A 19,705-nucleotide genomic window follows, 5' to 3' on the forward strand; every position below is an offset into this window, starting at 1 on the left:
GTATTATTCAGAACTTTCTTACTCCTCTTGCCTCCTTTTTTTATTATTGTATATACTTAAGGTGTAAAACATGATGTTTCGATACGCATATACATAGTGAAATGATTACTACAGTCAGATAAATTATCTATCACTTTCCACAGTTACTTTTTTGGTGTGATAAGAGCATGTAAAATCTACTCTCTTAGTACATTTTAGTATACAACACAATATTAACTATATCCTCATATTGTACATTAGATCTCTAGACTTATTCATACTACATAGCTGCATGTTTGTACCTTTTGACCTACTCTTCCCATTTCCCCTCCCCACCCTGGTAACCACTATTCTATTCTCCATTTCTAGGTATTCTACATTTTTCTAGATTCCACATACAAATAAGGTCACACAGTACCTATCTATCTGTGTCTGGCTTATTTCATTTGGCATAATATACTCCAGGTGCATTCATACTGTTGCAAACGTCAGCACTGTATCTCCTTTTTTAAGGTTAAATAACATTCCATGATACATATTCATGCTTATTCTTTAAAACTCAATTCCCCCAGGTATAAAAATAATTATGCTACTATAATGGATATATCGATACTGATATTTCTTAAATATAAATTTCCTGCAGGGTTCCCTATAACACAAAATTAAACATGAATCTAGATTTCCCAGTGAATTATCTTTGAAACTGTAAATAGTTTGTGAGCTTAGTCTGGTCAACCAAGTAACTAAGACAGGCTACTTTTTTCTGTCATTCACCAGAGTTTTAATACTGAATTCACAGCCAACCATATCTTTATGTTAATTCTTTACCTGCCTACACATAGCAGAGTGCATTTCTGTAACATTTACTTTTGTTTCTGTTATCTTCTTTTGGCTTGAATATATGGTTTTCCTTTAAGGCAAGTATCTTAAATATAATCAGAATTGTGACAGATTGGATCTGAAGTTCAACAGAAAGAGAGAAGGTAAAGATGACTCAAATATTTCTGTCCTCAGACCCTGAAAAGATGAAGCTGCAATTAAGATGGAGAAGACTGAGAGAAGTTGATCTGAGGGGGTCAAGAGAAAGATCAGAATATTTAAAATCATATTTAATTCTAACATACATATTAGACATAGAAGTGATATAAAGCAGGCAGCTGCATCATCAGTGTAGAGTTCAGATGAAAGGTCCACAATGGACACAAACATTTGGTAGTCATCAAAGAACAGATGGTTATTTAAATCCATGATACTGGATTGGATCACCAAGGGAGTAACCATGGACAGAAAAAAAGAAGTTCAAGGAAATGAGAAAAAAAAAAAACAGCAAAAGAAATATACGGCTGCAACCAATGAGATAAAGGTGTACCAGAAGCAAAATGAAATGTTTCAAAAAGGAGACAGTGACCACTGTGTCAAATGCTGCTGATGGTTATATAAAAAGGAGGATTGAGAACTGACCACTGAATAAAAAGTATAGAAGCTACCAGTGACTTTAACATGAGTAGTTTCACTGAAAGGTTGGGTCAAAGTCCTAATTGGAATAGCTTCAAAAGAGAAATGAAAAGAGAGGAAATGGAGATAGCACAAGTATGGGCAACAAATTTGAAGAATTTTACCGTTAATGCCATAATTATCAGAACAGGAAGTGGGATAAAAAGAAACACACTTTTTTTTTTAAGTGGGAGAAAGAACAGTGTATTTGTAGGTAAAAATAATTTTCAGTAGGGCAAGAACTTGATAATGCAGGAAAGTGGAGAAAGAATTGCTAAATGATATCTAAGTAGGTAAGATGGAATGGAATGGAATATAGAAAAAAAGTAGAAGTAGGCCTTTGCTAGGCACATAAACAGTTTAACAAAATAGTAAAAGTATTCAGATACTCATATACTTAGGTAGGTAGATCTGGTGGTAGGAGCTTATGAAATTTTTATAATTCTCTCAGTGAAATAGAAAATAAGATCATCAAGGAAGATCATGAAAGAGCTTTCAGAATTGGGACTTATCATATATTGTGTAGCTTTAATTCCAAAGAAAAGTAAAAAATATTACAAATGAGAAGGAAATCTGGGTTAATGTCAGAGTTCACACCCAAAACCACACCCTAATATTAATAAAGACAGTGATAACCTTTAGTCATCCCTAATACAGACTAACACAGATTCATCATCTATACACTGACAACATATAATTTAACCCTCACTCCAATCAGACTTCACTGTCATCATCTCTACAGATTTTAAAGATGTAAGAATAAATCCATTACCATAAAGATTAAGTCTATTTAATCATTCTGGAATTAAATGGTCTTTAACAAAGTTTCTCAGTTTCTTTATTTTTTTTTTTCCATAGCAGGTGGTATTCTTTTTTTTTTTTTTTTTTTTTTTTTTGAGACAGAGTCTCACTCTGTTGCCAGGCTGGAGTGCAGTAGAGTGATCTCGGCTCACTGCAACCTCCGCCTCCCAGGTTCAAGTGACTCTCCCGCCTCAGCCTCCCGAGTAGGTGGGACTACAGGCGTGCGCCACCAAGCCCAGCCAATTTTTGTATTTTAAGTAGAGATGGGGTTTCACCGTGTCGGCCAGGATGGTCCCAATCTGTTGACCTCGTGATCTGCCTGCCTCGGCCTCCCAAATGCTGGGATTGCAGGCGTGAGCCATGGTGCCCAGCCATCGTATTCTTATATATTCAAAGGTGTACCCTTCCAAATATAAAACTGAATTTACACTATTACAAATACAAAGATTTTATTTCTTCCACAAAGCAATCTAAGAATCAGTATAATCTTATTAAATTTATTGTCCTCCAGGTCACAGTCATGCAAAACAAAAATCATACTTACAGTTAGTTGATCTTGCAATAGTATTACATGAAACTTAAAATATTTAGTATGTAAGTAATATTTAATTTACTATATGAAGTATCTGAATACAGAATTAAGTTTATACAATCATTAAGACAAAATACAAACAAATCATAAAAAACAATTTTAGCGTAATGGCAATCAAGAATATGTGTAATGACTCATGGAAAATACTTGCTAAGGAATGGAAAGGAATAAAAAAAAAATGGCCTCTGAAAGATACGTTTAGTAGAATTACACTACTAAAATTTCTTAGATCCTTTATGGAGGCTGCAAGAACATGAGTTAAAATATTTAAGACCTTGACAGAGCCAATATTTTAAAACTTAAAAAATTTAAATTACTTTTATTTACTTATTTTTTCATAAATAATTATACTGCAAAATTAAATTATTTTTAGAGATGGGATCTCACTATATTGCCCAGGCTATTCCCAAACTCCTGGGTTCAAGCAATTCTACCATCTCAGCCTCCCAAGTAGCTGAGATGAAAGGTGTGCACCACTGCACTGCACCAGCTAAAAAAATCTTACTAACAGCAAAAAAAAAAGCTTTAAAATAAGCCTTATGAATTATCACCTATATTATTAAACATTTAGCTTCATCATTTAATGCACTATGACTTTCATTTTTGCTAGTAGGAAAAAAATTCAGAAGTCTTAGTATCCTGAAAAAGATCATGAAAGACAATATTAAATATTCTATATGCCACCTGATTTATTCCTGTTAAATCCCAATTAAGACTCTAATCAATGATTTTTAATGTTTTGTATTTGCATATACAAGGATGAAGACAGAGGCTAATTAATTTTAATGAGTTATAAAACAAATAAATCCATATGTTTCACATGAGATTATTATAATGTGCTTTAATATTACAAATTCACATCCCTAGTTTTCTTCTCCGCTATATAGGCAAAAACATAAACAAATAAAAAAAGCTCTGCATATCTTCAGGAGTATCACAGAACACTTATTTAGGCTATGCAACAAAAATACCCACAAAGCTGAGACTGGAAAGACACCTTACAGTATTTAGAAGCTCCATAAACCCATTAATCAACATAGGTGGTTTGCGGAAAACTCATTCTTATCTATAAAAATGATGATCACTTATAATTACCACTAAAAACAATAACTGCTATTTTAAAATAGGATGTTTAAAAATATATAAGAAATTATTTATATTATCTTAAAGGTGTGGGATGAGGATAGGTCAGAGCTTTGGCATTCTATCACCTGCATTTTTACAACAATTATGAAAAAAATACTTCAATTGTTAAAAATCCTTATATAAATGTTGTCCTTTTTAGGGCCACATTAATGTAATTTATTCTACATTAAAATCTCTGCTATAAATTTAGTATTATTAAATGAAACAAGCATAGAAAGGAGGTGAAAAATGATACGGTCATAATAAGCTTATTATACGCCAAATATTATGTGACATGCTTTTACAGTTTTCCTTTTTAGTACCTAAAGTTATAATTATGAAAGAGGTACAGATACTACATTATGCAGATAAAAAACTGGAGGTACAAGAAGATTAAATGACTGATTAAAATAGTACACCTAGTAAGTGGCAGAGCTGGGATTCAAACTCTGGTCTGACACCACATGTTCTCTAGAAGTCTTGTATTCGTCGTACTTCCACAGAGGCATTAAGAAGTACTAAACTGATGTGATAATTGCTTAATAAACTACATTGTATAACCTCCATTGCATATTTTCCTCATAAAATTTTTTATTAAACTGAGTACTATATCACAGTGATCTGACCAGAGTTTTCTAACCTTAAATCTATAATTCAACAAATCTTGAAAGTAGACATTATATATAACTTAAAAAGTGAGAAACAAAATCTTACAGGGCCAAATGAAGGCAATTGAATCATTTCATGTAAACAATCTCAAAGTTTACATTTCATGTAAGCAATTTCAAACTATCTTAATGACCTAATGTCAATATGAAAATAGGAAAATAGAAAGATATCAAGGTTCTATATATATACACAAGTCTGGTCAGCTGAAAAAATAACTTTTGTATGTTTCCATGTTGCTTAGTTATTACTATTTTCCTTTCAATGGCAAAATTTTTGTAGGATTTACATATGAATTGGAAAAAAATGTATAACCTATCAAAAATATTATCTCCCAGTGATGGGCAAATGTGGCAGTTTGATAAATCTTACTTAAATTTTGAATACTCCATTTCTGAACTCAAATTTATACACAATTTGATGCAAATACAAAATAACAGAATGCTGTTACACAATAACAGAAAATAAACAGGTTCATTATTAACTTGACATATCACAAATAATTTTACCTTTCACTATCTTATATTCTTCATCTGTAAAATGAAGACAAAAAATTCTACCTACACTGATGTTTTAAGAATTAAAATCCTATAGAAATGTAAGGTCTCATTAAGCCATAACTGATCAACAAGTAACTTTTAGTTGTATAGTCTAAAGAATTTAAAAACAACACAATCCCATTTTCTATTAACTGTGATAGAGTCAGTTTAAATGAAAACATAATGAAATTCAGAGTCTGGCTTTTTAAAACACAGAATTTGCAAAAGATATAGAATTCAGATAACTGTTAGTTGAAACATTTCCCAAACCCGAAATTGTACTTATTCTGCATATTTTAAGTAGTCAAAAAATGTTTACATTCTTTACTTATACCTTAAATTTAAATTATCTAAATTATCCTCATTGCATTGCAGTTTCTACTGATTTTTAATGCAATCTCCTGACTGATTTGAAGGTGCTTCAGTAAAACCCTTGGATAAAAGCATAATTTTAAAAATAAAAAATGAATATTATGTCCATGAGAACTGGAATATGAATTTAAAGTTGAGCATTCTGTCATAAAAGAACATTATTTATTGCAGTTTGCTTTTTAATGGCTTCACTGCCAAGACTCCATAGAACCTCAAAGCTTTTCCTATGCACTTTTTTCTAAAAATAAAAATATTGTGAACAATTCTCAATTATGTACTTTACTAAACCATTGCTGGCAATACTAAATATGTTAGCATTATTATTCCTTAACAAAATATACATAATTACTATTTACATTTATAAACCTATCAAACTATATATGTTTTTTACTTCTCACTAATCTTGACAAACTTCAGATAAGTCAATCAGCCAGACAGATCATATGCAGATAATTTCAATAGTAAAAAGATTTTTACAGAAATTAAAAAACAGATTTTGAGTAAAGAGTCCATCAGATTTATAAGCCCAGCAGCAGGAGACTGTATCATAAAAGTAGCAGCCTTCCACTGTAAAATTACTAATCCTAGTAATACAGTACATTAAACATGCCATTTCAGATATATGCCAACCTAAAGTGCCACATATGGCATATCTAGCTCATTATCACAGTTTGTGTGTTCGTATGCAGAGACATTCTAGTTTTTAAACAAGATGTCAAATACACCAGCATAGCTGAAAGTGTGATAAAGCTTTGAGAGGAACATACCTTTCCTTAAACAGAATAGGTATACGCTTCAGAACAATTAGTTTAAAATACTACTGTAAAGAAAGCATGGTTTCAAATTTTCAGTTGAGAAGATAAGCTAAAATACAAAATAGAATATCATTTTAAAGGCAGAAACAGTAAAATATGTTAAATTCAAATAAATATTATTTGGAAATAATTCAAAATTTCTTCAAAATTTTTCTCAAAAAGAATTGAATTTGACCTGCAAAAAAACATGTATGCAACTCTTAGCTAGATTATTTCTCACTTTATAAACAAATCATGAACTCATACCATAACACAGATATCAATTTTAAGGAAATGGGACTTTTCTTATGCTTCCTTTTTTATATTTAATTCAACTTTGAGTTACACAACTGGTATTACTGAATTATGAATAGCACTTAAATAAAGATTACACAGTGAATATTTTTATTTTAAATCCCCATCTGTTGCTTAATGTCACTTCAGCTGTTCAATTTTTTAATGTTTCTCTACACAAGTAGCCAATAATTGCACAAATCAGTATAAAATGCAAGATAGATTTTTAATCTCATTTTCTAAATGAAAAAACATCATCATATTTTTCAGACTTTCAAAAATTCATCTGAATTTGATAAGGGTATTAATTAAGATTGATTCTTATGTGAAATACTTATAAATGATGAAAAATCCCACTTTATCTCAATAATCAACAAAAATTCAAGCAAAAAAATTACATAACAGAGAATCCACTAATAAATAGTAAGTTTTAATTTTCACTGACATAGCTTAACAATGTTTTGACAATATACCTAACTTTAGTGTTTGAACAGCATCAAATTCACACACACACACACACATATTGTATAAATCACTCATGTTTATCCAATTAAAAATAAGTATATATTTTCATATGCTAAGAAAGCAAGAAAGGCCTACATATTGAATGAATTTAAGAAACAAGAAACATTTTTTCTTGTATATGATCTGAACTGCTATGAATCAAAAGCAAATTAGTTAAAGATCTTCCCCACATACAGCAAAACATTCTTCATAGAAATCTGTCATTCACTAACTGTCCTCCACCTTTTTTTTCTTCCATACTTGGCACATAACTGGTTAAACACAACTCACATTTCTTAACATCTCTTTTCTGTATTTCTAGTTGTCCCATCTTTCCCTTTGCCTTTTCCTTTCTAAGTAAATTGGGTCTTTATAAAATTCTATTTCTATTTCCTAAGCAGAAAGCCAGAATCCAATCTAATACTCAATTATACTTTTGAACAACTGGGCAATCCATCCGCCAGACTATAAGTGTCACTATATTTACATAAATATATATTTTTTAATTACAGTACCACTGTCAGTCATTTTACAGACACACGGCAGATGTAGATTTAAAAAATATTCTTGCTAACGAACATATTTAGGATGAATATTTTTCAGCCAGTCTTTTCTTCTTTTTCATATGCACTAGATTGTCTCTTACCTGTACAGATATCTATAGTGCCTCCTACCACCACTGACTCCCACACCAACAGCAATATCCACTTTTTATCCAATCAATACCAAACTACTTTTAGACCCCTGAATATAACAGAATTTTTGCACATCTTTATGTCTATATATGCCTTAAATGACTTTCCACTTTTGTTCACCAAGCAAATTAAAATTCAGTCCCCAAAACCCTGTCAGCTCCTCTTCGAAGTCTTCTTCGAAATCTAACCCCTCCTCCCAAGACCCTGACACTAACAGAGATAATTTCAACTTCTAGATATAATTCTCCATTATACAGTTATCAAACTTGTAACCTGGTATCCATCTAAGATTTTAGGGCATTGTATACTTAGTTCTAACCCCAACAAAGCCCACTAATGTTCATAATACTTAAAATCCGTGGCAAAGAAGGGCACGGGGAAACAGACAAGAAACACTATGATATGGTTATTTTAACCCACTGTTCTCCATTACTTTTTAAAATATAAATAAAATTTACAAAAATGTGGAAGACTAATCACAAGGCATGAAAGAGTGCTATCTATTAAATCTTAGATGTTTCACTGGTTTACTATGATAAAAATCAAACAATGTATTAATACAAGAAAAACACTCTTACTTCATGTATCTCTTTAAATTGCATATATTTACAAAGTATGTAAAGACTCCAAAATATCCCAAACTCAATATCTTCCCTAAAATTTTAATTTCAAATAAAGTAACATATACTAATACCTTGATATTTAAGTAAGTCAAACTATAAGCAAATAAGTTCCACTCTACTATACAGCTGGTATTTTTTTTTTTTCTTGGCACATTAGAAAAGTAAATTGTCCAGTTTCTCAATGTAACAATGTAACCTCCCCCAACAAAGTCACATGTTAACTTCCCCACTATAGTTGGGGAAGAAGATATTAAAATATATTATAAACAAAACACTTAGTAAGCATACTTCTAATATATCACTTTAATTTGATGGTTAGTACTCAAGAAAAATCATGATTGGTCTTTTTCCTTACTGAACATATGGCCATGTGGCCATAAATAAACTACAATGTGATACAGCTATAAAATCTTGTAATATATATATATACTTTTAATATACTTTATTAATAACTAATTCTTAAACTCATATTGCTTAAGTTATTTTAAAGGTGGTCTTCATTTCAGAGTTGGCTTTAACATACTCTCCATAATATTGGATTTCAGTTTCTTTCACACAGGATAGCATGCTAAACAGAACGCAAAATTCCCCTGTCATACTCCACTGTACCTAGCCAATACCTACCCTAACACTTCTATGCATTTCTTGTTCATTTAAATTTCTAAATTCATTATTAAAGTAAACTAGAAGTGTAATGAAAAACTAAAGATGGACTGCCTTCTATATCCACTGTATTGGTATTCCATGAGCACTTCACAGAAGAAATCTCAAATGGTTCATTCAGTCATTCATTCATACATTCATTTAAATTTCCAGTGCCACCTATGATTAAACAATTGCGCTGTATGTTAAACACACAGCAGGCAAGAAGGATGCCATAAATTCCCCCACATCAGTGGACCTTAATCCAATTACTCAACTGATGTGAGTAAAGACTATCACAAAAGAGTTTTTGTTTTAATTTAACACTGTAGAAGGAAAAGTCTTCAAAATCACATTAAGTACTTTTATGATTATATTAGAACATAGTCCTTAAGCCTATAACACAATGAAAATAATATCAGAATTCTAATTAACTGAGTAGACCAATTCAATGAAATGAATAGCCAAAAAGGAGAAAACAGTGATGTTTTCAAATTAATAATTACTGGACAATACAGCTACATTTTTACTACGTTGCCTTACAATTAGCCTCATGCTTATTTTTTAATCATGGTATTTATCTATTGAACCAAATGTTATGAATATTCACCCAAATACACTATACTTACAGGAGGTTTTATAAAAGTCATAAAAACATGAAAAATACATATATTATTAAAATAATTCTTGAAAACAAAATTTAACTTAGCCTACTTTTTTAATAAGTCAATACTCTAACCAAAAATTAAAATGTAGAAGTATAGCTAAGGAATGATGAAAGCAAGAAAGAAAAAAAGTACAAATGAAGAAAAATAACAATGCTGCAGAAATCTAATCACCATAAAAACACTGCCACTTTCAAACAGTATAATTAAGGAAAGAGAGAAAATGACCAGGCTACATGCTCCAGGCAATATAACCTATGATATCCTTTTCTAAAAGAAATTTGTTAATGACCAAAGAGCACCCTGCCTATGTTCCTTCAGTGTAGCACATGAACTAAAATAATAATAATAATGGCAAAATAACCACTGGGCCATCATCTCAGGTTTTTTTTTTTTTTTAAAGAACATATATTCATTTTAAGACTAGGAGAGAGAGGAGGTAAGGACTTACTTCCTCAGAGTCACATCCAGAAGGGAGGGGAAAAAAAAGTAGAACAAAACAAGAGAATGAAGTACCTACTACAATTGTACCACAAATTCAGAAAACACATTTCAAAGCTACAGGACAATTACTGGCATTAGAGAAACCTTACGTAAATCACTTAATCTCTTGGTACCTTGGTTTTCTCAACTGTTAAATGAAAGTTTTAGAAGAGATCATCTGAACTTCATCACTTTGATCTATTTCCACAACTCTATGATTTCTCCAAACCTTTTAAATAAAAAGTCTCTTAGCTATTCCTAAATGTTGTCCTAAATCTTTAACAGGGATCTAAAAAAAAAAAAAAAAAAATCTAAGGAGAAAAGAGCAAAGCAAAATTTCTCAGGGTAAAGCAAAGTATGCCTATATTCCTCGAATGGAGAAAAGATACATTGTAATAATTCTAAGTAATGATTACCAAATAGCTGCCTACACCAGCGTTTACAGGAAGCATCTGATAAATATGCATAATAATTAACAAGAGAAAGCTTCCAGGCAGACTTCACACTTAAGAATGAAACCAAGTTTAAAAAAAAATTACCTTCACCACTTTTTAAAGAAATCATCATCATAGAAAAATAAAAACATGGGTTATCCAAAGAATAATTAAGGACTAAGTATGTGAATGAGCTCTACCAGTAAGAGCTTACTTACCTCCAACACTAACCACTTCGAAACCAGGTATTTCAAGAATTAATATGACCAAAATTAAAAAGCTACAGTTCTTCTAAAATATTTAGCAACATAAAAAGAAAACAAAAACATGTTTTTTTTTAAAATAGTAGGTACCCTATTACCTACTATTCTGTGTTACTGAAATGCACTACTATTGGTTCTATTCTGCCCTTCCCCCCCAGATTAGATCTTAAAATACAGTCTCAGTCCAGTGTATTTTCTACAGCAGCAAATTATTAACAATTTAAATGAAGACAATCTTCTTTAAAATCAGAATGATTTTTTAGAACTAAGTAAACTAAGTAAACCTCTGTCATATCCTAGAAGAAATGCAGGATTTGAAATCTTTTTAATTAACAAACTTCTCTGAAAACTTACACTGTGAGTAAAATTATGGAGCCATGAGAGTATAACTATTCTCAAACATCTTTAAAATGAACTGAAAAGTTCTTCCACAGAACTTCGAAATGTATGCTCAGTTTCACAAGGAAGGTAAAAAAAAAACACTACCATCTAAAATTTTTAAATTATTGAGTCTGCAATACAGTTTATCAGAAATTAGAAATATATTGAACATCAGTAAGACATAAAACAGGTCTTGAAATAAAAAAGAAAAATATAACATCAATTTTAAATATAACCTATTGAATAAAATTCATTGAAAAATGGACAAAAATGTTTTATTTTCCACACCAAATAATCTTACCTTAATCATTTTGCTGTTAAAAACCTCAAGACATTAATTTCATTTTTCATCTGTTCCTGTCAACAATGCTATGACAGGCCCTGCAGGAAGCAGCAAAGAATCAATGATGGAGTGGAGATAGTAGGTGTTTTCATGATCAAGATTTGGATATCCATACAGTGGTGTGAAACTTGGAAAATACTGAAAATATCTCAAAAAGTTTATCAGTGTAAATAATTATCTTTTTTACTTTGCAGTCTTAAAATGTTTGTTCTTATTCAATGTCTTATTAAACAAAAATTTAAAAATCACGGTAAAAGTATATATGTGAAATTTTAAAGTATTTTTATGTTGATAAGAATTGATTAAAAATAGTTAATCATGTCAAAAGAGAATAAAATAATTTATGTTTTAAAGTACTGGAATGAATCTCTTGACCTCTAGATAACATAGCTTTAATCTTATTTCTTTTAACAGCTATAATTACCAATAAATTCCAACTATTCATAATTAAAGTAAAAATTATTTTCTTCTCAAGCAGTATCTTCAGTATGAAACAGTTATTACCAATACTGGTAAATATTCCTTCAGGAAAAATACATAGTTTACAAAACAAAAAAATAGAAAAAAAACCTGTGCAAACTCCAAAACTTAACTACTCTTTGGTAAATAATAAATTATATTCAATGGATACCAAAAAATTCAGATTAGTAAATTTAATAGAAAAGTCAAAGCTATAAAACTGCTTTACAAAGACTTCAAATGGTTTTTACATTCCAAATTATTTTAAGATAGTACAGACTTTGCCAGATTTCGTTTAAATGTATTTTTACCTTTGAGTATATTTTCTATTTAAGGGCTGATTAATGAACAAGACTGTGATAACATATCTGTATTCACTGGGAATACTATTAGAACACACAAGAAACTTGTATATATGTCACAGACGCATACTCAAAGTCAATACTTCAAACAGATTGAGAAATTAAAAACAACAGAAATAAATGACACAGTAATTTTTTGAGATTTTGACTAAATTTTAATTTACTTGTAATTAAATGTGGGAAACATTTCAGTAAAATTAAGTTCAAAATCTTAAAAATATTTTTAATATGCTACACCTGTCCTGTTTGTTGGAACACTTCAAACTACTCTGCAAAGTGTACTTGCCAAAGCCATCAATATTCTAAAAAGATATAACTTAAATAATTTTTTAACTTCCTATGAAAAATAAATGTTAATCTGAGATAATATTTTAAGAAGAACTACCAAGTACTTCCACTTATTTCCACTCACTCATGTTTTACATATGTACTGGTGGCATAGTGAAATGTAAATGCTTCTCACTTAAGGTTTTTTTTTGTTATTTCTATACCTAAAGACCCTATCCTTGTTTTATGTACATTCTATCAGTTTCATGAAAAATCAATGTAGTTGAAAATATTTCCATATTAAAGACGTAGGAAAGCTGATGCCATATCTTTAAAGAATAAAATGAAGAATATGGAAACTTCATCAACCCAAGCATCAGAAAGTATTGAAAAGCACTACTTCATTCCTTGCATGTTGCGTTTTATACCATGACACTTCAGTCTCTGAGGGTCAGGTTAATTAAGCTCCATAGCAGCTGCAGTGCAATGTGAGATACACACTGTTGCAGTTCCCACCAGTCCAGTCCAATTACCTGTAGTATTCCAGTACTGAACAAGTGACAACTAACCTCTTCTCTCTAGTCACTTGCTCCCACTGGTCTACTGATAAATGTTAAAACAAACTAACCTCTTTTTGGAAAAGACTGCAAAGCTGAATGCACCTGCTGCAGGCTGCAATGATGAGTCCCAGAGAGATGTTTGTCAGTCAGATCTCTGCAGATGTTGTTTAACTTTATGCTAAAGCAGTATCCAAAGATGGAAATGAGATGGCAATCAAGCACAAATCTCCCACCTTCGTCCCCCCAGTTTTATTTTGAAAAGCAGAACTTACTCATAAAAGTTGTGTTTTAAAATATAGCTCCACTGAACTGGACAAAACTGAGACTCCACAGTTAAAAATTCTATGGTTAAAAATATTTATTAGGTGCTGAAATTTAGTTAACAAGTAGCATAATATGTAGTCAATAAATGTCATTTGTGTCACTTAATAATTTTTTAAAAAATTAATTCTCTGAAGCCAGAGCAAAAAACTCCCAAACAATACAACATAAAATACATAAGTTTTTCACTGATGGTTGTCAGTCATGTTTTTAGTGATATCACATACTCCTTAGCATTTTCAAGACACAGATCATTTTTCCTCTTGCTGTATGAAACATCTTCAATACATAAGTATTGAACTATATCACCAACATGTTTAAACTATTCCTGAAATCCTTTGGGGTAGTATTTGCAAGGCAATGTTGTAGATATATTTCATTACAATGACACAAATTTTAAATGAGCTGTTTTTCCAAAGCCCAGAAAGCATCAAAAAGCAAATTTCAAAGTAGCATTGTGTATATGATTCATGAAAACACCAACACTATAAATTAATTATGTCTTATAACTTACTCTGTCAACATCAAAATGATACAAAAAGGAATCAAATAAAATGTACAGCTAAAATTTTTAGTGCTAATTCATCTTTCTAAAAACCCCACAAAACATTTGCATACACAAGATAGGAATAAAATTGTATCTCTTGGAAACTGTAATGTTAATATAGATTGCGCTATGCCAGTAATGTTCCTTCATATGTTAAGATTTCCTATTGCTTAAAGTAAGAAAATAAAGTATTAAAAAAAATTAAACCAAAATACAGCAAATTTTCAGAGATACTAACGTTTAAGTAAAAGATTATGTTTCTCCTTCAATTGTAGATATAGAGATAAAAGATAAAAGTAACCCTAACAATAGGTAGTGTGTCAAATAAACATTACAACTTTAAGATTCAAGGAAAAACACTTTGTGTCAGCAACTCTTTGATAACACTAAAATCCAAAGTATAACCTAGTGTAATGATAACTATCCTATTAAACCCACCCAACAATGTTGGAAATTATACTATTTTATTTTCTGTACTTGTTACAGTTCTATTTATCACTAATTTTGCCTTAAAATATATATTCCAACAAATGTCCAATATTCTTCGCATCTAAGATCAAAGTACAGACTGCAACTTTTAGAAGCTGTAAGAGATTCACATTCATATGTACTACCAATATCATAATACTCTTCCTTCAATGATGTAAACAGAAATAATGTTTTAAATTCATTATCTCCTCTGATTTGCAAAAAATTATCATAATTATACAATTACAGTTCTAAAGTTTAATTTGGCCACTATATTTTCCCCTTTTCAAAATAAAAGCAATGTTGGGTCTTTCCTTCCCTACAAAAAAATTTCACTTACATTCTGCTCTTTTATGATTTAAAAAAATGTATAATGGTTTGTGTTTTTTTTAAAAAAGCACCACCCAATTTGGACAGTAAGAAAAATTGAAATATAATGAATGTACAAATAATAATTTCAAATTTTAAATTAAGAACCATAAAAGGAAATATTTTTTATTAAATGTGATCCTAGTTTTATAATGACAAATATAAAAACAGTGTAAAATAGACAGATTCCAACACTATAATGAAGGATTCTGTTTGACTGATGTAACGAATACCATATAATAGAATAAAAATAAGTATACTATGATATGTTCTAAAATCTAAGGAATACACGAAAATATTTATTGCATACATCCGTTATCATTTCCAACCAATAATGCATGCAGTAAGTTTTTCGGATTACCTACCTGAACCATCCATTAAATAATTTTTACAGATAAAACCAATATGATTATTAACAAAAACTAAACATATCCTTATGCCAAATAAAAGAATAAAAATAAACTATCGTCACTCTGAAAAGGCATACAATAATATATTCCTCAAACCAAGAAAGCTGTTTTTTACTACAAGGTAACTTGCTATAACCTAGTTATAAAAAGATATATAAGTAAATCAAATTGGCTTGCTCTAATCATGTAAGAAAAAAAAAAGGTATATTCCTAAACCACCAGAATTAAGTCAGTACTCTGTAAGATTTGATTTTGTAAAACAGATAAATGGATTACGTAGTACAGCAAAAATGATCTACTTGTAGATCATTTTATCTGATTGCAGTAATTGAAGAATACATTTTACAATTCCTCATCACACAATTTTCTCAAGTTTGTTATTTAATACACGACATTGAAAAATGCAATGCAATATCCAGCTGTACAAATTCTCAATTAGTGTACAAAAATGTTTTTTCATTTCAACCATAATTCTAAAAATTACTCATAAAGGCAGGGTTGCTTAAGATATTTTCAAAAGAAATAAGAAAAACAAATAAGCATACAAGGAAATTATATTGGCTATAATTTCTTTAAAGTACCTATCGTTTGAGTTAAAATGTATTAAAATGTCCCGAGTGTGTCTGTAATCTGTGTTACACATCCTGAAGAAAGTTTCCGAAAACACACTAGTATTTTAACTAAACCTTACAAACACAATTACATTCTGCTTAAAAACTTGGGTAATTTGAGAAAATCCATTAGGTTATACAACTAAAGTAGACTTTTCCCCAAATATGCTCTTACCAAATGAGAAACAGAAAAGGGGCTTCATGAAATAAACATTAGGCATATTTGTTCTAGTAGATTATGACAGTCATAAATATACATATATATAGCTTTAAGAACTTCATATATGTATGAAAGACACAAAAACGGGCTTCCAAATGATTTCATTAATCCTCTAAGAAATTCTTTATAACTTGATGATATGATCACAGTTTATAATTTAGCTCATCATTTACGTACATCTGAGTAAGAGAAACTGAAAAGCGCTCAGAGGCTATGTTGAAGAATACCGGGATCTTAAAATTATTCTGCAGACTTGTGGTCAAGTGCGAAGAGAAAGACTATTAAAATTAAAGTCTATCTGAAGCAAAGAGATTATCTGTCCAAACAGGTAATAATCTAGTTAAAATTGTATTTTAATACAAACTGTTCAGAATTCTTTAAGCTTCTTATAAACTACAAGGCTTTATTTTATCCTTAAAATTGATCCCACACTGTGTGATTGGTTTCCACCTGTTACCGGCAAAGTATAGCCTTCTTTTATCCAACATTTCAACTCACATTTGATCAGGTTACGTCACCACACACACAAAATTTTATTCAACGCATTCCAGCTTTCCATTTTTTTCCAACAGATATTCTTGCTCTATACAAATAACATGCCTCAGAACTATAAATAAAATAATCAATTTCAATGTAATAAGCAAAAAATGTACAACTAAGTGGACTAAAAACAAAAGATCTAATTCTCAGTGCACCCTTTCCAATCCACTGAAAATAAACTATATTCAAATGAAAAGGCATTTAATTTACTATTTGGAATATCCTTGATAAACACCAATTTTCTGTAACATCCCTGCACATCTGATACCACCTCATGTATAATGCAAAAAAGCTATTTCATTTTCATCTATTGACAGTGAATTTAATTTACCACTGCAGCTCTTTTCCTAGAACTATCATGTTATTAATTCTGCAATCAAGCTCTTTTGAGTGCTTTTATTTGTACTAAGGGTTTTCACAATTCCACATTGATTTTTTTTATCATAATATACCTTTTAAACATATGAATGTGAATATGTTAGCAAACTTTCTTAATGCATAAGGAAAGTTTCAGAGACAAGGAAAGCCATCTGCAAAACTACACTCATAGGAAACAAACTTTAGAGGAACATCGTGTCTAATATATTACTTTTTAGTTTAATGTTTACAAAAAATACTACATTTAATTTGTAAAACTAAATGATAGTTTCAACCATTCTAAAACCTTCTTATCCAGTATAATGGTCCATTTCTAATACCAAGTGATTGGCTATGAAAAAGAAGTCCTCCAAATGTTCTGCTTACATTCATGCCAGATGTCTTTGCTGTATTAAAGAACTCTTACTGAATTAGATCACTGAAAGCAAATCAGCTTTTCTTTTCCACCAGGAAGAAAAAAATTAAAGCAGTATTGGTTCCCTCAGCACTGAATTAACGTTTTTGATAGCCATAAAGATAAAATAACCTTTAAAAAAATCACAGAAAGCTAGATTTAAATAAAAGCAAATCAGCTGATAATGTTTTATCTAGGAAATGTACTACTCAATTACAGAGACTTTTCCCTTAAACCTAAAATACATATAGTGATTAGCAAAATGTAAGAAAAAATAGAAAAAGATGGACATGCAGAACTATTTAACACTTAAAAAGGCATACTTGAAAGTGAAAAACAAAAAATTTATACCACCAAGGAAACTTCCCATATTCCAGTAGGTTACTGTACTACACTAACTGTCAACATATTTAATCAAATTTAGCTCTTAAGTTAACATGAATTCTGAAGCATTATTTTACTTCTTGCATAACAGTATAAATTTCCTTATATCAATTGCATTAAAACTGCAATATTTAAAAAATCTGAAGAGGCAACACTTTTCCTCTTTACTTCACTCCAAGGCCAACAAACAAAGCAATGAAGCAGAAAGAGGTACATAATGGATTCAGAAGTAAATGGTCCATTCTTTAAGAAGCCTCCCTACCCCCCTCTTCTGAATTCACTCTAAGCTAATTGTCATTACAATGATGTCTGAAAACTTCAGAAGAACCCTATTTCCTGATGCCAGCTGTCCAGGTTTCTATCTTTAAATTTTTGAGTTTTTTTGCTAATAAGAATTATTCAGAAATACCCGAATCATCTTGCAACTGGTCTAATTCACATACACGGTACAACAATTATAGGAAAAAGGCATAATCAACAATAGAAATAATCTGAAAATTTTTCCACAATATATTCCTATAAAGCAATATCTAAATAAAGTCTCCAGTATTGCTTAAAAATTCTTTCAAGACAGCACACAACACAAGTAGATCTTTCTTTCCTGTGGGGAGCTCATCAAACAATCTCTTCACCATTGCACCTACCTGGGTAAAAATCTTTGGACTTAGACAGCTTGATGGTGGCTCCAGTTTCTTTTTGCAACTGAACAATTGTCTGTCCTCCCTTCCCAATTATAGATCCAGCAGCATAACTAGGTATGAGAACCTTTAGAAAATACTGGCCGTCTTCTGAAAAATGCAAAGAAATATACTCGGTTAACACAGTATTTCAAACTTTGTATCCCCTCTCCACCCTCAAGAGAGAAAAACAGCAACTAAAGCACTGGGTATATAACTGCAGGAAATATGAAGTTAAACATTTTTTGAGAATGAAAATAAGCCAATTACATTGAAAAACAAACAGGTACAAAATGTTTCCCATTTTATAGGATTTATACTTTCAAGCTTGGAATTAAAATATAAACATATTCTATTATTTTGCAGCACTGTAAAAACTGATGACTAAATTCCAGCTGTTATTCCAAACATGGAAATCTTCCAATTCTATCTGTGGCAAAATGAAATGAACTGACCCTTTAACAAAACTTCAGAGGTTTATAAGATGACAAACCTTCACTTAACATATTAAAAAAGAAGAAAAGCCCAGGACTGTAAATAGTGATGAGCTGTATTTATTTGTCATTAGCAGACACATAAGGACTACAATTAGCCATTGCCTATATCCTACTTAAAGTCCACAAAACAACCATTCTCCTACCAAATAATCCACCCAAACTGTGGGGTGTATTCCAAGTCTTCAATAACTGCCAGGAAATAACTCAGTGTGGTGGACTGGCAAATCTAACTAATCCTAGTGCATTTCTTTAGCACTTCTTAGTCTACCGTGATCTCGTTTAAGCTCATTAATTAAAGGACCTTAAGAAGAATTCTGCCAATACTAAAAAGCTTAGGAGTCATTTATATTAAATAGGCTTAAAAGTGACAAAACAGGTAATGTTCCTTTCCCAAAATAATCACAACTTTTAAAACGGAAAGGGGGTGGAAGAACCAAGAAAAATAAAATGAAACGTTTTAGAAAATTAAGCCAACTCCACAAACTTTAATTTCCGTCAACTTGATCACATCTTATACAGGAGACACCCCGGTAAATCCAGCTTTCTTAATGT

The 19,705-nt window shown here is 30.7% G+C and overlaps 1 protein-coding gene across 3 annotated transcripts in view; it reads right to left on the bottom strand.

Moving 5' to 3' along the window:
• Window positions 1-19,705, bottom strand: part of NOVA1 (NOVA alternative splicing regulator 1) — a 152,462-nt gene that overhangs the window by 130,788 nt on the left and 1,969 nt on the right. For all 3 annotated transcript variants that reach the window (XM_034937370.3, XM_034937369.3, XM_034937373.3), the window contains exon 2: window positions 18,624-18,767. In XM_034937370.3, coding sequence (XP_034793261.1) covers window positions 18,624-18,767 — 144 coding nt within the window. The remainder of the gene's footprint in view (window positions 1-18,623; window positions 18,768-19,705) is intronic.

This window comes from Pan paniscus, chromosome 15, assembly GCF_029289425.2.
Source record: "Pan paniscus chromosome 15, NHGRI_mPanPan1-v2.0_pri, whole genome shotgun sequence".
NCBI classification, from domain to species: Eukaryota; Metazoa; Chordata; class Mammalia; order Primates; family Hominidae; genus Pan; species Pan paniscus.